The following is a 20,367-nucleotide window of genomic DNA, read 5'->3' as shown; positions in this document are numbered from 1 at the left end:
CTTAAAGGCAGGATAAATAAGAAATTTATCAAAAAGTCTTTGACTATAACACATACATATACACAAGGATTGCATTTATATAGATACTATAAAATATTCAAAATCATTACCACTAAACAAATATACAAAAAAGAAACTATAAATATTTTGAGACAGATGACTTCAATACATGCAGTTATGTTTTTTTTTTCTAAAGGAAAACCAGAGCAGCTGGCCTTACAATAATGAGAAAAGGTATTGATGACTAGCCTTCTAAAAAAAAGTGCCTGAAATGTTCATTCAAGGCTGGTATTCATTCTTTATTCAGAGCCTGGTTGTCAGCTTGAAAAGCAACAGAGATTACTGATGCATTCTAGGGCCAAATCATGGAGGACATAAATTTGCTCTTAGTACAGCAGTGAATCAAGGGAGGAAAAAACTTATTTGTATTCCAAGGGTCCTATGCATTCTGTTTGGCTTCAGTAAGATTATTTTAATTAATTATAAGCGATATGGCACAACTTAGAAATAACCATAATTTGATATTTATTCCATTTCATTAGTTCAACACAGCAAAGCCATCCTTTAAATCCTGATACTGCATGATTAATATCTTGCATTGGTTTATTTGTACTTTTTTACTGAGTAGATATTACAGAAATAAAGTATTCTAAAAGGAATTTTTGAACTATTTAGGAGCTTTAAATTTATTTTAGATTTGCTTCAGTTTGGAAAAGTGGTTTAAAAAAAAAGCTGGGGTTAAGATATACGTAGTGCAGTGAAAATGAAAAAATAAACAGCAGTGTTATGTTTACTAAGGACAAAGTTAAAGCTGTGTTTTCAAAGTAATTCATGAGAATTCCCATGAAATTAAAACACATGATCAATTTTGCTGTTTTAAGAAATGACTTCAGAAACACTAATACATTTCACATTTTGGTTAGAAGAATCATTCCTATACTTTTCATTTATTAAAATACACACATATAAAGTTCTGATGAAATTAGAATTAGTTTTACATCAACTATGTTACTGAGATTAGTGGAGAAAGAAATTTTAAACAGGAGCAGTGCCTAGGAAGAAATAATTTTAAGAGGCCTAGTGGACCAAATAAAAAAGAACGTATTTCTGAACCTCTTTATGCAAAGAGATATTGTGAGTTGTGTATTTAAGACAACACCCTTGCTGTTGTGCAAGTAATCTATTTGGCAAGCTCAAATAGGAAATAACTGTGATGCAAAATGGTATGAGTATCACTTGAAAAAAGCTTATAATAAAAGAATTACAGGAATTCAAAAGGAACTTGAACCCAGGAGGCGGAGCCTGCAGTGAACCAAGATCATGCCACTGCACTCCAGCCTGGGTGAGACTCTGAGCCCACTGTCACTCCAGCTCAGAGTGAGACTCTGTCTTTAAAAAAACAAAAAAGAAATTCAAAAGGAATATGAGCTCCAGTTGTAATTAGAGAAGACTTCATGAAAATACAGATGTGAGATGGTTGTTAAAGGGCAGAGCTTTCTAAAAGTAAAAATAGAGGAAGATGTTTCATGATTTATAGAAAACAACCTAAATGAACCTTATTATTATCTTTCAGTAAATATTTACAAAACGAAAATGCTTTGGAAGTCATCTCATCTGCCCAGATTGATTGTAAGTCATAAAAGCAGTGGTGATGGCTTAAAATGCCTTATAAATCTGAAGCTTATGACTATTCCTTCATTAGGAAAAGATATAGAATAACTCCCTTTTCCTCCATAATGACTGCATTTCATCCCAAACACCACTGCTGCTAGGTATTTCCCTCTCCTCCTTCTGTCTCCTCCTGGGAAGGAGAAGAAGGATCAGCAAAACAAAGGCCCAACAGATTGAAAGCTTCAAGGAAGTAGAATAAACACAGAATATGTGAATTAAGGATTAAAAAGCATTCATTGGATTTGATAATAGAGGTAAATAGGTGACATCAACCAAAACAAGCGAAGCCAATTGTTTCCCCTGTGGTACACAATGCATTTTTTTTTTTCCTGATTCTATGCTTGTGCATGACCCTGTTGAGTAGTACACCAACTCAACAAGAAGGTAGTTATTACCCAGTAACTTTCATTCTTCTTAGGGTATGAAAATTGGCCACTGAATGTTCTGTTCCAAAATTCCCTCAGCAAGTTAAGCTAAATATCTAGATTAAAAGATTATTTTGATTTTAAAATGGACACTACATATCTGGCTTCTTTAGTCTGCAGGCACTTTTTCATCTTCCAAAAATGTTCTGAAAAACGAAAAAAGTCTATCATAGACTACTGAGCATATATATTGTAGGGCTTTACTGATTAACATGTCTGCTTCTATTAAGAAATCTTCACCAATTTCCTTTTGTAACATCCTTAGCTGCTTCAAAACCAGTACTATTAGGTTTTGGTTATCTCGCCCCAAATATATATATATATATATTTGAGTTTTATAAAATATACATACTAGTTGCCTCCTTTTGACTGTAAGAGCACTTAGACAGACTTTAAACTGTGACATATTTTCTTGAGTTAAATTTGACAATATACATTTTCATGACGTTGGAAAGGAACTTCAAATGGCTCTCTAATCTCTTGTTCTTTCTAGGCTACCCAAAAGAGCAAATCAAGTATTTTATTAAAGCTATCAGAAAATGTTTTTTTAATGTCCAAACAGAATTGCCACAATAGAATTTGGTTCATTATTCCTATTCTATAAAGATTACAGGTCATTAGTTATCTGCCTAGACAGCCTCCTCCAAATTATCAAGTTACAAAGTGACCTCGCACATCAACCATCTATTGCCACAATAATGCTGGCAGCTCAAAACTTAGGTGTAAGACAATAAGCATTTATTTTTGCTCATGAATTTTGAATCAGTGGGCTGGGCTGGGCTAGTCTAGGCTAACCTTGTCCAGGCTTGCTTATCTGTCTACCACCAGCAAGCGAGTTTGGGCTTGGCTGATCTAAGATGGTCTCACCTGAGATACCTCTCCTCCATGAGGTTTCTGATCTTCAGCCAGGCTAGTTTGGGATTATTCTCATGGCAGAGGTTTGAGAGAGGGAGGTAGGGAGATGGAAGGAGAGAAGGCTAAAACTTGCAAGGTTTCTTGAGACCCAGGCTTAGAACTGGCACAATCGTCACTTTTGCTACATGCTATTATTAGCCAAAGCAAGTTTCAGAGACACTCAGATTCAAGGGCGTGGGAACAGAACTCACCTCTTGATGGGAAGAACTGGAAATTGTACTGCAAAACGAGTAGATATAGGCAAGGCTGAAGACCGCAGTCACTTCTACAATCAATTTACCCAAACTTCATTGAGTTGTTTCCTTAAATGAAGTAATCTGATATTAATGGTGCTTCCCCTCCACCCCTAAATCTAAGTTGTGCAAACATTAACTCATTTTATCATTGCAAAATACAATTTTTCTTTTTTTTTTTTTTTCCAGACAGGGTCTCACTCTGCCTAGGCTGGAATACAGTGGCATGATCTCAGCTCACTGCAGCCTCAACCTCCCCAGCCTCAAGTGATCCTCCCACCCCAGCCTCCCAAGTAGCTGGGGCTACAGGCACACCCCACCATGCCCAGCTAATTTTTGTATACTTTTGTAGAGACGGGGTTCTCGCCATGTTGCCCAGGCTGGTCTCAAACTCCCAGGCTCAAGTGATCCACCAGCCTCAGCCTCCGAAAATGTTAGGATTACAGGTGTGAGCCACCATGCCTGGCTGCAAAACGTAATTTCAAGAACACTGTTAAACTGAAATTAAGGTTTGCTGAAATTAGATGACAAGTTGAGGTTTTAATTTAAAACCACAAACAGTTGAGAAATATAGAGTTTATGAACTTAGGAGGAAAATGACATAAAAGCTACCTTACACAGTAGACAATATGAGGCTGTGCAATTAAGAGGAAATTATGTAGCTTAAGTGTTTTTTAAATTTTCATTCACTATTTAAAGCCTACCATACAGTATTTGATAAATTATGATAAATCATTTTATTCAAACAGAAACACTAATGAACTTTTAAAATGAACCATTTATTAAATCAGACTGTTATTCTTAACAGTTATGTAAGTTACATGTATGTTTAAGTCAGAGTATTTCACATGGAAAAGTTTTTAACTCCTATAGGCAAGCAAAATCATATCACACAATATGTAAGTGGGAAGGGGATACTGCTAAACATTCAAATAAGGCAAGTATATAAAAACAATAAAACAATAATGAAAAAATTCAAGCATTCCTTTAAGAGAATTCAACACTACAAGCTAAATGTACTTTCTGAGTGTATTCATATAATCAAGGCAGTGTTTCTTCTTTTAAAACATCAGGAAATGGAATAAGGCTCATTAATAGATACAGCTGCCCTCAAGATTTCAATTCAGTTGCTTTCTTTAAATTAAAATTCACAAAGTACACAATTAAGATATATCAAAAAACTGAATCTGCTACTCTAACAACAGCTGTCCATGCTTAATACTTAGTGGTTTATTTGACCAAATTAGTCTTTTCAGGGGGAAGAAAAAGATAAGCCACTGTAAAACATTTAGTTTGAAATGTATGCTAATATTTTCCTTAGAAATCAAAAGTTATGGAGGAAAAGGGTCATTTATTATAAGGAAAAGAAAGCAAAACACTAGAATGACCAACATTTTCAAGGAACAAGCACCACAAAGGACATTTGCATTCAGTTTTGTAATATTTATCAATGCATTTTTCTTACTCCAACCAATCTACTTCATCAAATTCTGAATCATCTTCCGAATCACTATATTCAACAGCAATACGGCGAGACAGGATGGTGGCAACATCATTTTCAATGCGTTCATGTTTAGCTTCCTGTTCACGCTGCTCTTCTACTTTGCGTAGTTGAATACCTGATATAGTGAATCCAAACCATTCATTTAAATCAAAATACTAAATGCTAAATACTTGATATTATTAACATTTCTAGAATAAAATCAAATACACATGAGAAATACTAATAGGAAAAATAGAAAGATCAGAAAAGAATGTGAAGAAATCATACTGAGAGAGGCATTAAATCTTTATGTTATCTGTGTTATTAGTTGGTAAAACTTACCAGGTATCCCAGTAGGTATCTAGAGTTTATTTATCCATCATGGTCTACTATACCTCCCTGCTTACCACCCCCTAAAAAATTAATGAGGTGGTACATTTCTTCTATCATCCCAATGGTCAAATAAATTAAACATTGTTGAATATATTTTCTGTGGCTTCATTATCCATTGTACTTGAGGGAAAGGCACTATTATTCATTTTATATGCTCAGTGCCTGGCCTACAGTCATTGCTTAGGAAATAATGACAATAAATGAATGAATATGAGAAGTCTTTCCTTTGTTACTAAGGGAGGAACCTCACTCCTTTAAAGGCATCTGGTAGAGTAAGTGTCATGGATACCCGAAATGAACAGCCTTAACATTGAAGAAAATACTATTTTTAAAGGAGTTAATATACACATTAAGCATAACATAAAGGGTTTTAATTAAATGTTCTATAACACAAGTCTGATATATTAAATTTCTCATTCACTCAATAAACATTTTAAGGATACCTACAAAGCATGAAAATAAAATGATCAAATGTGATCTATTTTCTGGAAAATGATTTTAAATATAAGTTGGATATAGCTTTACTTTCTAAAGGCCATTTGTACACAACATGATCACCTAAAATTTTATAAATAAGGAACACATTTTTGTCTTAAATATTTAGAAAGTTTCCAATGCTACTATAGCAATGCTTTTCATGGAGCTGAGAAAATTACCTTTTCGTATTGCTTCCAGTAGCACACTCCTGGCATCACTGATTACAGGTAGGGTTGATGGATGGCGCTTTGGCTCAGAAGCAGGTATAACTTGTGATGGAGGAGATGGAGGCATTAATGGAACATGGGGACCTGGGGCAGTAGATGGAGTTGGATGTAGCCCAGAGGGAGGATGAGCAAGAGCTGTAACTGTGACAGGTGATGATGGTCGAATGCCAGGTGGAGGCAGAGGAGGCGGTGGTGGGGGTGGAGGCAGCCCCTGAACTTCACCTTGTGGGAGTGGATGAACTGGTACAGTTTCACATACTGGGGCAGCTCTAGCTACTGGTGGAGAGGGCTGTACTAGAGGAGGTGCAATTGGAGGAGGAGCTGGGTGAAGAACTCCAGGGGCAATCTGAAGAGGAGCTGGAGGTGGTGGTACTGCTGGAGCTTGCAAAGCAGTGGTTGGAGGTGGAGGTGGGGGAGGCACTGGAGGGGGAGGAGTTGAAGTCATTGAAGCTCTTAATGAGGAAGTTGACAAGGCAGATGGAAGAGGTGGTGGAGGAGGTGGGGGAGTGGGGCTCACAAACACAGGTGTTCTGCCTGTAGCCGGTGACTGAGGGCGATTTTCTATCAAACCTGTAGCAGAACTGAAATGACAAAGAGATTCTAGCAAGTTATTAAAAGAGAAAAGCCTAAAGAGAAAATCTAACCACACAAACTATAAATGACTATCAGTAATTATATCAAAATAGATCCATTAACATGCTCCTATAGAAATTTAACATCTTCAACAGTATTTAGGGAAAAAAAGAACTAAAAGCACATCAACAAAAAAAGTTAATGAGTGGTGCTTTGGTTTGTAATAGTCTAAATAGTCTCATTCTTTCATGCAACTTTTGCATCCACTCAGACATTTTAGGCTCACTTTGATAAATAAAATGCTCAATTCTATACTGACAGGAGTCTCTGTAATGACTCAACATTGATCATAATGCAATTTTGTAGCAGTACTTGTGGCCAATATAATGTTGTATTTATACTGAAACTATTAAGTCTCATCATATGCTATTTCAGTTACATCAATGACAGCTAATTACAAACCACAGAAAGAAATTCACAGCTCTCTCTTTTCCTGAGGATGGAACATCAAATGAGTCAGTGATAGAAAATTGGATTTTTAACTGAAAATTGTAAAGCTGATCTCTATATCTCTATTAGAAAATTTCCCTAATATTTCTCTATTAGAAATTTATCATTTGGATAATAACTGACAAGATTAAACTTCAAAATAGCTTTACAGAAAGATTATTATGAGCAACTGCCAATCCTCTCTGAAATTCTTTAAGTATTTTCCTTAATACCAAATTAGTATTAATAATCACATCTTTGGTTCCCATTTCTTAGACTGTTACCCACATTCCAAAAAATCCTTATTTTTTCTTAATACACTGCACATGATATGCTTAATAACAACACTATAATAAAATGAAACAGGCTTTAGTCTTTAAATTCTTATTAGCTAAATTTTCCTAGGAGAGTGTGTCAGCTCTAACCAGAAGATTACAAATAATGCCCCATAGACCAAATCAGACCTGCTCCCTGTTTTTATAAACAGAGTTTATTTAAATGCAGACACATTTGTTTATGTCTATGGTGGCTTTCATGCAACAATGGCAGAATTGAGTACTTGTGACAAAAACTGTAAGCCCTGAAAGCCAAAAATACTTACTATCTCATCCTTGAAAGAAAAAGTTACTGACTCCTAAGATAAAACATCATATGCTTGTTCCAACATACCTGATACAGGTGGGTATCGGTTTCGCATCTCCTGCTCCATGCATTGGTGGAGGCGGAGGTGGTTCATGTGGTCTGACTAATACCCTTTCCTCAGCTCTAGTCAGAAGCTCACTCATCTGACTAAATGGCAAGGCAGAAAGTGAGTACGATCCATCCATATGATCCACGTATGTCTGAGGTCTAAAAGAAATATACAGTATCAGTGAATTTTTCTTGAATTATTGGGAGGAAAAGTGTTCTACATGAGATATTAAATATTTAAAGTTTATCCTTTCAATGCCAACATTTTAACTATTTTTAAGAAACTTTCAGAAAAGTATTACATTAATCCTGCTTTTAAAACAAAGAATGCTGCTCACAATGTAACCCTTACTTGTTGATTTAGAGATCTACTATGATGACCATCAGTTATTTTATTATTTTATAACAGAATACTAATTCAACTCACAGGATGAAAAGCATTAGATACGTAATCTAATAAACAAGAAAACAATTAACTTTTAGCAAATTGTGTGGAAAGCTATCTGCCTCTATTTCAGTTTTTTTCTTTACAAGAAGATGCCAATGACAGAAAGGTAGAATAGGAAAATGAGTTTTCTACTATTAGTATATCTCGGTGTGCTCTCAAATGACTTCTAAAAGTCTTGCACCAGAGAGAAAGGCCTCCCTGATACTAACAGCACAGAGGTGGCTAGCTATATTGTTTCTGTCCTTCTGCTATTTTAAACTGCAAGGGTACTCAGAAAACAGCTGAGTAACATAGCAACATGTGACTTAGATGTAAGCAAAATTTCAGATACCTTGAACATGTTAAGATTTATAAATATTTACTAGTACATTCTGGGGACAAAGTTGGATTTAACAGATGTGCACACAGCAAGTCAGAAATTACTGTATTTAGTGAGCCAGATAAGTACCTTAATTACTCAACTGTAGTAGAAATAAATGTGTCTATAATTTTTTAATGTCAATTCTTTCAGTAATACAGATAAATAGTATCTCTCAGATGTACATTTCTCCTAAAATAGGTCAAGATGTTGCACACTTATGGCCCAATAATTTATATGTATATTACTTAAAAGAAAACCTTAAGCTCTTCTCCATTAAAAAATCATATGAGTAGGCTGGGCACAGTGGCTCACGCATGCAATCCCAGCACTTTGGGAGGCCAAAACAGGCAGATCACTTGAGGTCATGAGTTCAAGACCAGCCTGGCCAACATGGTGAGACCCCATCTCTACTAAAAATACAAAAATTAGCTGGGCGTGGTAGCGTGTGCCTGTAATTCCAGCTACTTGGGAGGCTGAGGTAGGAGAATCATTTGAACCCAGGAGTTAGAGGTTGCAGTGAGCCGAGATCACACCACTGCACTCCAGCCTGGGTGATAGAGCGAGATTCTGTCTCAAAACAAACAAACTAACATGACTATACCCAAGTAAATGTCTTCATAGAGAGATGCCAGTTTAATGTGTTTGCTGGTAGTATGTTACTTAGTTAGGGCCCCTGGCCACAGAGAAAGGAAAAAGACCTATTCTTTTCTACAAAAAGGATGAATACTTTTGTTTGAAAGTCCTAATGTATCTGAGGTAGGTGATGTGGCAAAGAAAGGAAGTCAGGGGAAAGCAAAAGGAACAAAACAGAACCCCTTCTTCACTCCTATTTTATATGCAATAAATCAATAGTATTTCAAAAAAATCCCAGACCCTACACTTCTATTACAAAATTCTAGCAGACTGTGCCCGAAATATTGAGAGACTATTGAGATTTCACACTAAAGCTAAAACAACCCTGAAGATCAGCCACTCCAACCACCTCTTTCTACAGATGACAAAACTAAAGTCCAGGTATGAAAATGACCTGCTCAAGGCCTGACTTTAGTAGGCCCACAGTGGTCGGGATTTTGAAGTAATCTCTATATTTATAACAGGGTCTGCCTGTTCAACAGTTTAGGACTCAAGACTTAGAAGTACAGATATTACAAATAAAGCCAATGTTTTATCATTTTTTTAAAAAAACAAAAACAAAAGTAAAGAAACCTTGTTTCAAAATGAGAGGCTGGACCATTAGCAACTTCAATATGCTTATGTAAGAGATTAGCATCATCTTCAGCCAGCTCTGGACCTTGGGCCAGCTTCTGCCATTCTCGCCGCCTGTCATGAGGTGCTCTTGGCACTTTTTCTGGTTCATGAGGACGATCTAGATTTTTCTGCTATAACAGATGTATTGAAACAAAGTCAAATGCTTAAGTGCTAATTTTTTTAAAAAGAGGTTATAACAATCAAAATAACATTCTAACATCAACACTAAAAAAGACAATGTCATCGTAATATAGTAAAAGTAACACAGAAATGGTTCACTTGTACATTCCGAGTTAAATCTTAGCCAGTGTGCTATAGTCCCAGTTTCCTGCCGTGTTTTGTTTAACCCCTAATTCGACCTGATGGCGCCAGACACAAAATAGTACGCCTAAAGAAAACGATTTGAGGTCAGAAAGTCTTTCACATGAAAAAAGATTCATGAACCCTTGCTCCACAGGCATTAGTTTGAAATTTCTACCATTAATGGCACTGCCTACCTCTAATCAAAATGTAAAAATTTACTAAGGTTATGTTATCTGGGAAGTAACTGATTAGTTAGCCAACACATTAGAAAAAAATTCAATTATCTAATTAACCCATAATAACTATATCACTCAACAGAAAACATTGTCTTTAAACAATAAAACAAAAAGTGATTCAAAACTGGGGGAGAAAGTATAGAAAGGGCTAGAGTAAGTGTAACAAATTCAAATGCCCAAAGCGGCCAAGCGGATAACATACATGAATGAAGTCAGTCGGGTGTAAGATGGGGCATGTGGTGAGCTAGACAGATATGTCCATCTCAGGCACTCTAGTTCCAAAATTTAAAAACCTCTGTGTTTGGCAAATGAAACACTCCCTACAGGCATAATCTGGCTTGCCAGTCACTAGTTTGCAAATGTTAGCTAGAATACTGGGTTACCATCTAGCAAAGAAGACAATACAACGGCATTATACAGGGATTAGGGAAAGCAGAGATAGTTACAGGAGAACCAGAGAGATGATAAAGACAGAACTTGCCTCCTTCATAATTCAGCCTAAATCTAACTTTGCTTCAACCTTCTGTGTTTTCAGTTATCATTAACATGAAATATAAAGCAGAGAGAAGTGAATTTTATTAGAAAGTGGAAAATGACAACAGAAATAACAGAAATTTCATGTGAATATAATAACCTCTCCAACACATTTAGGAGAGAAACGTTTAGGATGTGCTCTGTAGCCAGAAAATATTAGCTTAATCTATGTTACCAATATCTGTACAAGATTCCGTTGTTCCTTCTTACCAAAATGTTCCTCTCTTCCTTGGTCCACCTAACTAACTCCTATCTGTTCTTCAAGATTCATTATAAGCTTTGTTGGAAGTGTTTACCCTGGCTGCTAGCTAAAGCAGATGCTATTTTGTGTTATCTAAACCCTTTATGCATACCTCTGCTACGGCACTTATTATGCCATACTCTAATAACCTAATTGCTCATCTGCTCCCCATCAGACTGTGTTCTTTCTGTGGAGTTATAAAGACTTCAGTATTTAACTATATGGACCCAATAAAATAAAACTGTCAAAATACAAGATTAATGAAGTTCAATATATGCAACAAAACACAAATATACAAAAATTAACCTCAATTTTTTAATCTCTTGTAATACCTTCTGCTTCCTCTTTTCCTTCCTCTTATCCTCTGTATCTTGCAACATTTTTTCTTTCCATAGATCAAAGAAATATGAAGGATTGGTATAAAACTTCAGACCTTCTTTACCATCATCTCTGAAATGTATCAATTAAAACACACATTAGTAAGACTTAGGCAATCAGAACAGAAATAATTTCACTAAAATGTTTATCCTCTTATATCAATAAAATACAGCTCGTGTTAAAATATTGACAAAATAAAATTGAATATTGCACCAATAGAAAATTTCTCACAAATCTGAGGAAACAAAGAAAAGAGGAAAACCAGATGCTTTTCTGAGTTAGTATTAATACTTCAAAGTACAGCTGGGCAATTTTCATCCCTAACTTCTGCTGAATCCCAGATTTTCTCAAAAGTCCTTTGGGCAATTCCAATAATTACAAATAGCTCTGCCAAAGATAAAAGCCTGAAAAGACAATAACATCATCTAGAATAGAGAAATTTTGAAGTTTCTGCCAATACTATGATTTATCTTACTAAATCCAAAATACATCACGTAATAGTCATTCTAATAGTCACATTTATATCTAATGATCTGCACACTGACTTACAATTTCAAATAACTCTCTAAATACTATTTTATCCAGGATGTGTCATACATCTTAAATTACCCATTTAACAAACTACATGAAAGAACTTCAAAAAAAGGTTAAATAATTCCGGATTTTATTCAAAGTGGTAAAAAGCATTTTAAGGTACTACCTATTCATTATATAAGAAGTTAATGCACACAAATCAAGAGTAGACGAAACAGGCCGGGCGCAGTGGCTCACACCTGTAATCCCAGCACTTTGGGAGGCCGAGGCGGGCGGATCACGAGGTCAGATGGAGACCATCCTGGCTAACACAGTGAAACCCCGTCTCTATTAAAAATACAAAAAATTAGCCAGGCTTGGTGATGGGCACCTGTAGTCCCAGCTACACGGTAGGCTGACACAGGAGAACGGCGTGAACCCGGGAGGCGGAGCTTGCAGTGAGCCTGAGTGACAGAGCGAGACTCTGCCTCAAAAAAAAAAAAAAAAAAAAAAAAAAAAAGCAAAAATTATAATGTTTATTTTGTTAAAAGGACAGAATTTTGAGCTTTTTCCATTTGGTTAAAAATTAAATTAAAAGGACAATAATGACTCCTTATCTCTTTATATTAATAAGTTTACCAGTGGCTTTTCTTAACTTGTCAAAACAACTCTTTTGAATAGGTCTTGTCTTTTGTATGCCAGAATCTTAGGAATTCATCCAGTGAATAAAACAAAGGTTTTTCCAAAGGTGGTGGACAGAGAGGGCTCTCTGTGTTGGCTAGAAGCCCAATGAAATAAAGAATGTTTGGGGATTTAGCATTTCAATCTGAAGTCTGAGATAAATAATAGGGCTACCATTTATTAACCTACCTACCTATAAGGAGTGAGTATATTGAGAGGTGGAGGCTGTTCACAAACATCGTACGTCTCCTGTAATGGAATAGGCAAAGTCTTGCGATCAAAAAGCTGCTGGTCTTGAATTGTAGAACTTCGGAAAGCTTTCCTCATTGTTATATCTTGCAAAGACACTGAAACAAAAATCAAGAATTCATTTTATTTTATTTTACTAAGATGATTTAACATAAGGGCAAATTCATATACTGTATTTGTCTAAAAGTCAGCACGGTTCAAGAGGTTGTGACCTTAGTGGCTTATGAATCAGAAACCACATTATAAATGTTCTATCATTATATTTACCCTTATCATTCTGTGCCTAATTTCCCAATCACATAGGTTTTAATTAACCTTTGATTTCTAGGGCTCAGAAGGCCTTAAAGACATCTGAAACATATCTACATTTCAACCAAATATACCTTTTTCTTTCTTCTACCTGCCATCATGGGCCCCCACCAACTTAGGTTCTCTTCTCCTATTAATCTTCTTTTCCATCTCCCTTTATTCCTTCTTTTTAGCTTACATCAGTAACTCTAAAAGGAATTACTTACTTATTAGTGGCACTGTGGGTTAAACACGCTGTTAACCTCTACACTACGTATGCTATAAATCTTTTGTGTGTACTATCAAGTTAAAACAAACTTTACTGTAAAGGAAATATTTTTAAGTATTGGGTGATCTATATTATTCTTTTTAACTTATATTTTATCTGTACTATAAGGATTTCTACCTAACTATAAGCTCTTGAAGACTCAGACTATCTTATACATTAGTATTCCCAGTAACTAGCACAGCCCCATCACATATGTGATGATTTAAAAATAACTTCATTTATTTTGAACTGTGCAGCATGTTAAAATAACAAATATACAAAAATGCTGCATTCTTAACTCCTAGAGTGATTTCCTGATATTAAAAAATAAAGTAGTTTCTTAGATATTTAATATGGCCTTAAGTATACAGACAAATACCCTCATAGCAAGGTCAGTATAACAATCCTAACAATTCTTTTTTTTGAGACAGAGTCTCACTGTGTCACCCAGGCTGGAGTGCAGTGGTGCCATCTCGGCTCACTGCAACCTCTTCCTCCCTCCTCTTCCTTCCTCCTCCTCCCTCCTGCCTCAGCTTCCCAAGTAGCTGGGACTACAGGCAACTGCCACCACGGCCGGCTAATTTTTTTTTTTTTTAATTTTTAGTAGAGATGAGGTTTCACTATGTTGGCCAGGCTGGTCTTGAACTCCTGACCTCGTGATCTGCCCACCTCGGCCTCCCAAAGTGCTGGGATTACCGGTGTGAGCCACCACGTCCGGCCAACAATTCTTAAGTTATCCTTCTCCCTAAAATAATTTTCCTATCGTCTTCTCAAGTAAATTCACTCAACATGAACACGGGACCAATGGCACAGGTGGTGCAATAGGCTGGCTCTGCAACGGCGGCACCATAACTGCATTTCTAGCAACTCCACTGCTGCATGACCTGTAACACACTTATAAATACTAAAATAAAATTCAGAGAAGCAAAAAGTTTTTCCCCACTGTCACTAAAAAGTGGCACTGGAGATACAGTATTTAATGAGTACATACTATATGTGCTAGATGGTTTCACTAACTTTCATTTCATTTAATCTTTATAATTCAATAAGATATGAATTATTCCATTTTGAAATATTACAAGAAAGCCAAGGCTAGGAAATAGTATATAACTGACCTGAGGTTAAACAGTTAATAAACAGAAGAGCCAGAACACAGAAGTCAGATCTGTTTACCTTTAAGGCTAATTTTTTTGCCACAATACCACACACTGTTTTCAGGCTCCTGCCAGAAGTGGCTTGTGTTTTCTGCAGTCAAAGTGGATCAATTCTTGCCACTCTCCTACCCCACTTATTAATCAATAAGTATGTAACTAAGATGAAACCTAGTGTTTAATCTCCCCAAACTTCCTTGGTAAAGGATATAAGAAACATGTAAAGTAATAAGCATGTTGTACTTTTCTACCTTCAACTCCTCCCATTTATCGCTTGTCTCATTATTAACTGACCATTGTGGTGAAGCCCCTTCCACTTGCCAACAATAACATCTGATATTAATAAAATAGAATTATAAAGCAATAAATCAGTATAATGTTTATAAACATAATTGACTTAAATATAATTGTACAAGTCTTTGTTTAAAATTCATTTAAAAATATTTTCGAAATTGATAGTTTTCAGTTACTACAAAATGGTTAAAAAAACCTGATACCACACTATGCAATTTAGTACTGTACACATGATGTTATTTTTTTTGAACTCCCACTGAATTAAAAAACCAAGGTTAAATAACTGAAAACTCCTTCAATACAAGCTCTCCAAAACAATTTCAAATGAAGTAGTTCAGCTTTTAGATTCTGAATTCTTCCCCCACTGCTCCACAAAATTTTAAAGAAACTATGTATAATTCTGACAGTATAGTTGTTGAAATATTAAAATTTGTTTTTAACACAAACATCTTATTTACTGTTATCTGTATTTTCACTTTCAAGTTTAACGGTGGTTCTAAGACATTTGTTAAAATGTAACAATATTTTGAAACTAAATGTTGACTTTTATTTCTGTTACATATGAGAACTGCCCGTGTATTTCTCTATTATTTGATGGCATAAATTTATATTTAAGTTAGAAATAGTTGAGCTATCTAAAAAACAAATTTTGGCTATAAATTATATATCTGAAAGCATGACCATAAAGTATTTTTTCATCACTAACAATGATTTTATTTCAAGAATTCCATGAGGTGTAATTAATGTATTGATACATGCACATGTTTCAAAGGACACCACCAAGAAAGACAACCTAAAGAATGGGAGAAAATATTTGCAAATCATTATTTGATAAAGGATTTAGATCCAAAATATACACAGAATTCTAACAAGTCAAAAATAAAAACACAAATAATCCAAATTATAAATGGGCAAAGGAACTACATAGACATTTCTCCAAAGAAGATATACAAATGGCCTATAAGCACATGAAAAGATGTTCAACATCATTAGCCATCAGAGAAATATAAATACACATTATATGAATTAACCTTGAAAACATTATGCTAAACGAAAGAAGTCAGTCACAAAAGACCACATATTGTACTATTCATTCATATGAAATATCCATACAGACAGATCCATACAGACAAATCCATACAGGCAAATCCATACAGACAGAAAGATCAGTGATTGCTAGGGGTTGAGCTGAAGGGGAAACAGAGTGACTGCTAATGAGTACAGGGCTTCTTTCTGAAGTGATACAAATACTGTAAAATTGATTGTGGTGATGGTTGCATAACTTGAATATACTAAAAAACACTGAACTGTACACTTCAACTTTAAATGGGTGAACTGCAAAGTATAGGTAGGTTGTGAAATATATCTTAATAAAGCTATTTTTTAAGTATTATTTCCTTTTTTTCTTGTATCCAGAGCTCTGAGTTTACATTTTACAAGTGGTAGAAATCTAGTGTGCCAAGTATTTACCTCTCCTTATTTACACATTAGATTATTTCAAAAATAGCTGGTTCCATCACTAAGACATCCGTCATTACATTATATTTTTGTTCTTTCCAGTGACATCCTTTAGTATTTTTATTGTTAAAGTTCAGATCTATTATATAATTTGCATTTATACTAAAAATTATATCTATTATATAATTTGTATATATATTATTTAATGCAACAAACATATTTTGAAGAGAGTGTAAGAAATTCCATTAAACAATTCTCTGTGGTAGATAAGTGCAAATTATGTTCTTAGTATTACATTTCTTTTTGTAAAACAAACAAAAAGAGGCATTTAGGAAACATTGGCATTGAACGTATTCTATCAAGGCATAAAACATGATTTTACCACTGAAGTTTCTACAGTTATTTTAGCTTATAGGGTGGCTTCCTTACCTGATTATTCCTGATTTAATATCTTGGTATAGAATGTTTACACCCTACATACTGGCAATTTGTTTTTGAAATGTTCATTTAAAGTAGGAAGTTGCATTCAGTTAAATAACTAGTAAGACTTTAGCAATATGCACATAAAAAAGCATATTAAAAGCAGTTATGTGCCCGGGTGCGGTGGCTCACGCCTGTAATCCCAACACTTCGGAAGGCCGAGGCAGGCAGATCACAAGGTCAGGAGTTCGAGACCAGCCTGACCAACATGGCAAAACCCCATCTCTACTAAAAATAAAAAAATTAGCCAGGCATGGGGGCAGGCACCTGTAATCCCAGTTACTCAGGATGCTGAGGAAGGAGAATCACTTGAACCTGGGAGGTGGAGGTTGCAGTGAGCTGAGATCGCACCACTGCACTCCAGCCTAGGTGACAGAGTGAGACTCTGTCTCAAAAAAAAAAGTAGTTACATTCTTGAAGAGTCAAACCTAAAGATTTCAGGTAATTTTCTAATAGTTTTTATTTCTAAGACAAAAGTATACAAATAAATTATAACGGAGAAAAGAGAAAGAGAATGAAGAGAATGGAGGAAAATATTTGGTTAAAATGACTTATTTATGCCAAAATTAGGAGCTGTTTAGTGTACAAAAAGAAGAGATTTAAAACAGTAGAAAAGAAAAGCCAGGAGAGTCATACCGATGGCATTTTTAGATAATTCACTGATTTATTACAATATGTACACCAAAGGACATGGGTATGATCTGTAATACATTCATGATTAATATTGTTCTTAAATATATCATTCATCTCATCTAACTTAAAATATATACACAGAAAAAAATACAATATTAATAAGCTTACATTCTTCTTCCTTTGGATCAAGCTGTGTAACACTAACAGATAAACGGTCCACACGTTCTTGCAATGAGTTGACTCTGAAGGAAAAACTATGTGCTTCATTGAATAATTCTCCAAATATATCTTCAGCATATTTACCTAAGCAAAAATGAAACATATATCATAAAATTTAATATCCAGAGCACTGAGTTTTTATCTTTGCAAGCAGTAGAAATCTAGCATGATATTTGCCTCAGATACTTTGTGATCAGAGATAAATATTGAACAATGTAATATTAAAACTGGTGTCCTGTTGAATTTGGCATTTATTTGGAATTACAGTTGACCCTTGAACAAAATCATTTAACTGTGCCAGTCCACTTACATGTGGATATTTTTCAATAATTACATTGAAAATTTCAGAGATTTGAGACAATTTGAAAAAATTTGCAGATAAACCACATAGCCTAAAAATATTTAAAAATTTAAAAATATTTTAAAGATACATTATGAATGCATAAAATATATGTAAATATGAGTGTATTTTATTTACTACCACAAAATATACAGAAATCTATTATAAAAAGTTAAAACATATCAAAATTTACACACAAAACACAAACATACACAGTGCCACTCACAGTCAAGAGAAACATAAAGAAATGTAAAGATGTATTAGGTTGGTGCAAATGTAATTGCGGTTTTTGCCAACCTAATAGTACTAAATCATAACAATAAATTTAAGTGTAGTAATACTGTATTACTGTAATAATTTTATAGCCACCCTCTGTTGATATTGCAGTTAGCGCTAGTGTTGTATCCACTTAAAATGCTGTTTGAGCAGTTCTCTCTCCATAAATTGTATATGAGAGTAGGAAGTAATCTCTCATGGTTCTTGCATATTTTTCACCATGTTTTATGCAATACTGTAAACTTTGAATACATTGTGAGACTCATTCAAAGTGCCACCAGTGATGCTGGAAGTACTCTCAAGTACAGGAAAGTCATAAAATTACAAGAAAAAGTTGATTTGCTTGATATGAACCACAGCTTGAGGTCTACAGCTGTGGTTGCTTAGTATTTCAAGATAAATGAATCAAACTTAAGGGCAATTATAAAAAAAGAAAAGGAAAATCATGAAGCCATTGCTGCAGCTACATCAGCAGACACAAAAACCTTGTACTTTTTTGTGAATACCTTTTAATCTTGTATCGAAATGCACTTTTTGTGGGTGCATGGCTGTTACAAGAAAAGTCTACACATAGACTCTAACATGATTTGAGAAAAAGTGAAGTCCTTATACTACAACTTAAAGCAAAAGGAAGGTAAAGGATCTAAACCTGGAAAATTTAATGGCAGCAAAGGATGGTTTGATACTTTTAGAAAGTGGTTTGGCCTTAAAAATGTCACAACAAGAGAAGGTGCAGCTTTTGTCAGCCAAGAGGCAGCAGATCAGTTCCCAGATGCCATTAAGAAAATAATTGGTTTCCATGTATGCTGCTTGAAAAAAAAAATAATAATAATTGGCCAGGCATGACTGTCTGCAATCCCAGAACTCTGAAAGGCTGAGGTGGGCAGATTGCTTGAGCTCAGGAGTTTGAGACCAGCCTGAACAACATGGTGAAACCCCATATCAACCAAAAATACAGAAATTAGCGGGGCACGATGGTATGTGCCTGTAGTACCAGCTACTTGGGGAGGTGAGGCAGGAGGATCACTTGAGCCTGGGAGGTCAAGGCTACTGTGAGTTGTGATCATGCCACTGTACTCCAGCCCAGCCTGGGTGACAAAGTGAGACCTTCTCTCTCTTTCTCTCAAAACAAAGAAACAAACAAACAAAACAAAACAAAACAGAAAAAGAAAAAAATTGAGTAGAAACAATATCTGCCTGAACAGAGTTTTAATGCAGATGAGAATGTCTTATTCCAGAGAAGAAAAAAAATGCCACAGAGGACATTTATTAGTAAGAAAAAGTGAACACCAGGATTTAAGGCAGGAAGGGACATGCTAACTTTACTGTTTTGTGCAAATGCAGTTGGGCTTATCATCAGAACTGCCCTTATCTATAAAGCTGCTAACCTCAAGCCTTGAAGGGAAAAGAAGGCCAAAAGAAGAAGGCAAGGCAATAAAAAAGCATGGACAATGAGAATCCTTTTTCTGGATTGGTCCCATCGACATTTTGTCCCTGAAGTCAGGAAGTACCTTGCCACTAAGGGACTGTCTTTTAAAATTTTTGTGATAACTGTACAACATCCCTGGCCACTCAGAACTCCATGAGTTTCACAATGAAGGTGTCAAAGTCGTCCACTTGCCCGCAAACATGACAGCTCTAATTCAGCCTCTACGTCAGGAGGTCATAAGGACATTTAAGACTCATTACAGACAGTATTCTATGGAAGACTGTCAACACTATGGAAGAGAATCCCAACAGAGAACATCACGAAAGTCTGGAGGGATTGTATCATCAAAGATGTCATAGTTGTTACTGAAAAAGCCAAGAAAACCATCAAGCCCAAGACAACAAATTCATAAAATTTTAGAAAACTGTGTCCAAATGTTTTGCATGACCTCACAGGGTTTGTAACAGTGTCAGTCAAGGAAATAATGAAATAGTGGAAGGAAGTGGGAGTGTGCCAGTCCAGATCCTAAGCCTTGAGTGCTTCTGTTCTCTCTCTTACACTGTCATCATCATAAAAATGTGCCTTGGAGAGTTTGCACTCCAGTCAGTCCGACGGCCCTCTGTAAAATACAGAACCTCCCTTAGCCATCTCAGCTGAATACTATAAACACCTCTATGCAAATAAACTAGAAAATCTAGAAGAAATGGATAAATTCCTGGACACATACACCCTCCCAAGACTAAACCAGGAAGAAGATGAATCC

The 20,367-nt window shown here is 35.4% G+C and overlaps 1 protein-coding gene across 3 annotated transcripts in view; it reads right to left on the bottom strand.

The window, feature by feature from the left end:
- Window positions 1-4,004: 4,004 nt before the first annotated feature.
- WASF1 (WAS protein family, member 1) overlaps window positions 4,005-20,367 on the bottom strand; it is an 88,457-nt gene continuing 72,094 nt past the window's right edge. For all 3 annotated transcript variants that reach the window (XM_011970645.1, XM_011970644.1, XM_011970643.1), the window contains 7 exons: window positions 17,509-17,643; window positions 12,713-12,866; window positions 11,280-11,397; window positions 9,592-9,764; window positions 7,556-7,735; window positions 5,777-6,405; window positions 4,005-4,863 (listed from right to left, as the gene is read on the bottom strand). In XM_011970645.1, the coding sequence (XP_011826035.1) occupies window positions 4,706-4,863; window positions 5,777-6,405; window positions 7,556-7,735; window positions 9,592-9,764; window positions 11,280-11,397; window positions 12,713-12,866; window positions 17,509-17,643 (1,547 nt within the window). In that variant the 3' untranslated portion in view covers window positions 4,005-4,705. The remainder of the gene's footprint in view (window positions 4,864-5,776; window positions 6,406-7,555; window positions 7,736-9,591; window positions 9,765-11,279; window positions 11,398-12,712; window positions 12,867-17,508; window positions 17,644-20,367) is intronic.

This window comes from Mandrillus leucophaeus, unplaced genomic scaffold (assembly GCF_000951045.1).
Source record: "Mandrillus leucophaeus isolate KB7577 unplaced genomic scaffold, Mleu.le_1.0 Scaffold96, whole genome shotgun sequence".
In the NCBI taxonomy this organism is placed as follows: Eukaryota; Metazoa; Chordata; class Mammalia; order Primates; family Cercopithecidae; genus Mandrillus; species Mandrillus leucophaeus.
The sequence above is the reverse complement of the archived record's forward strand: the minus strand, read 5'-3'. Positions and strand labels throughout refer to the sequence as shown.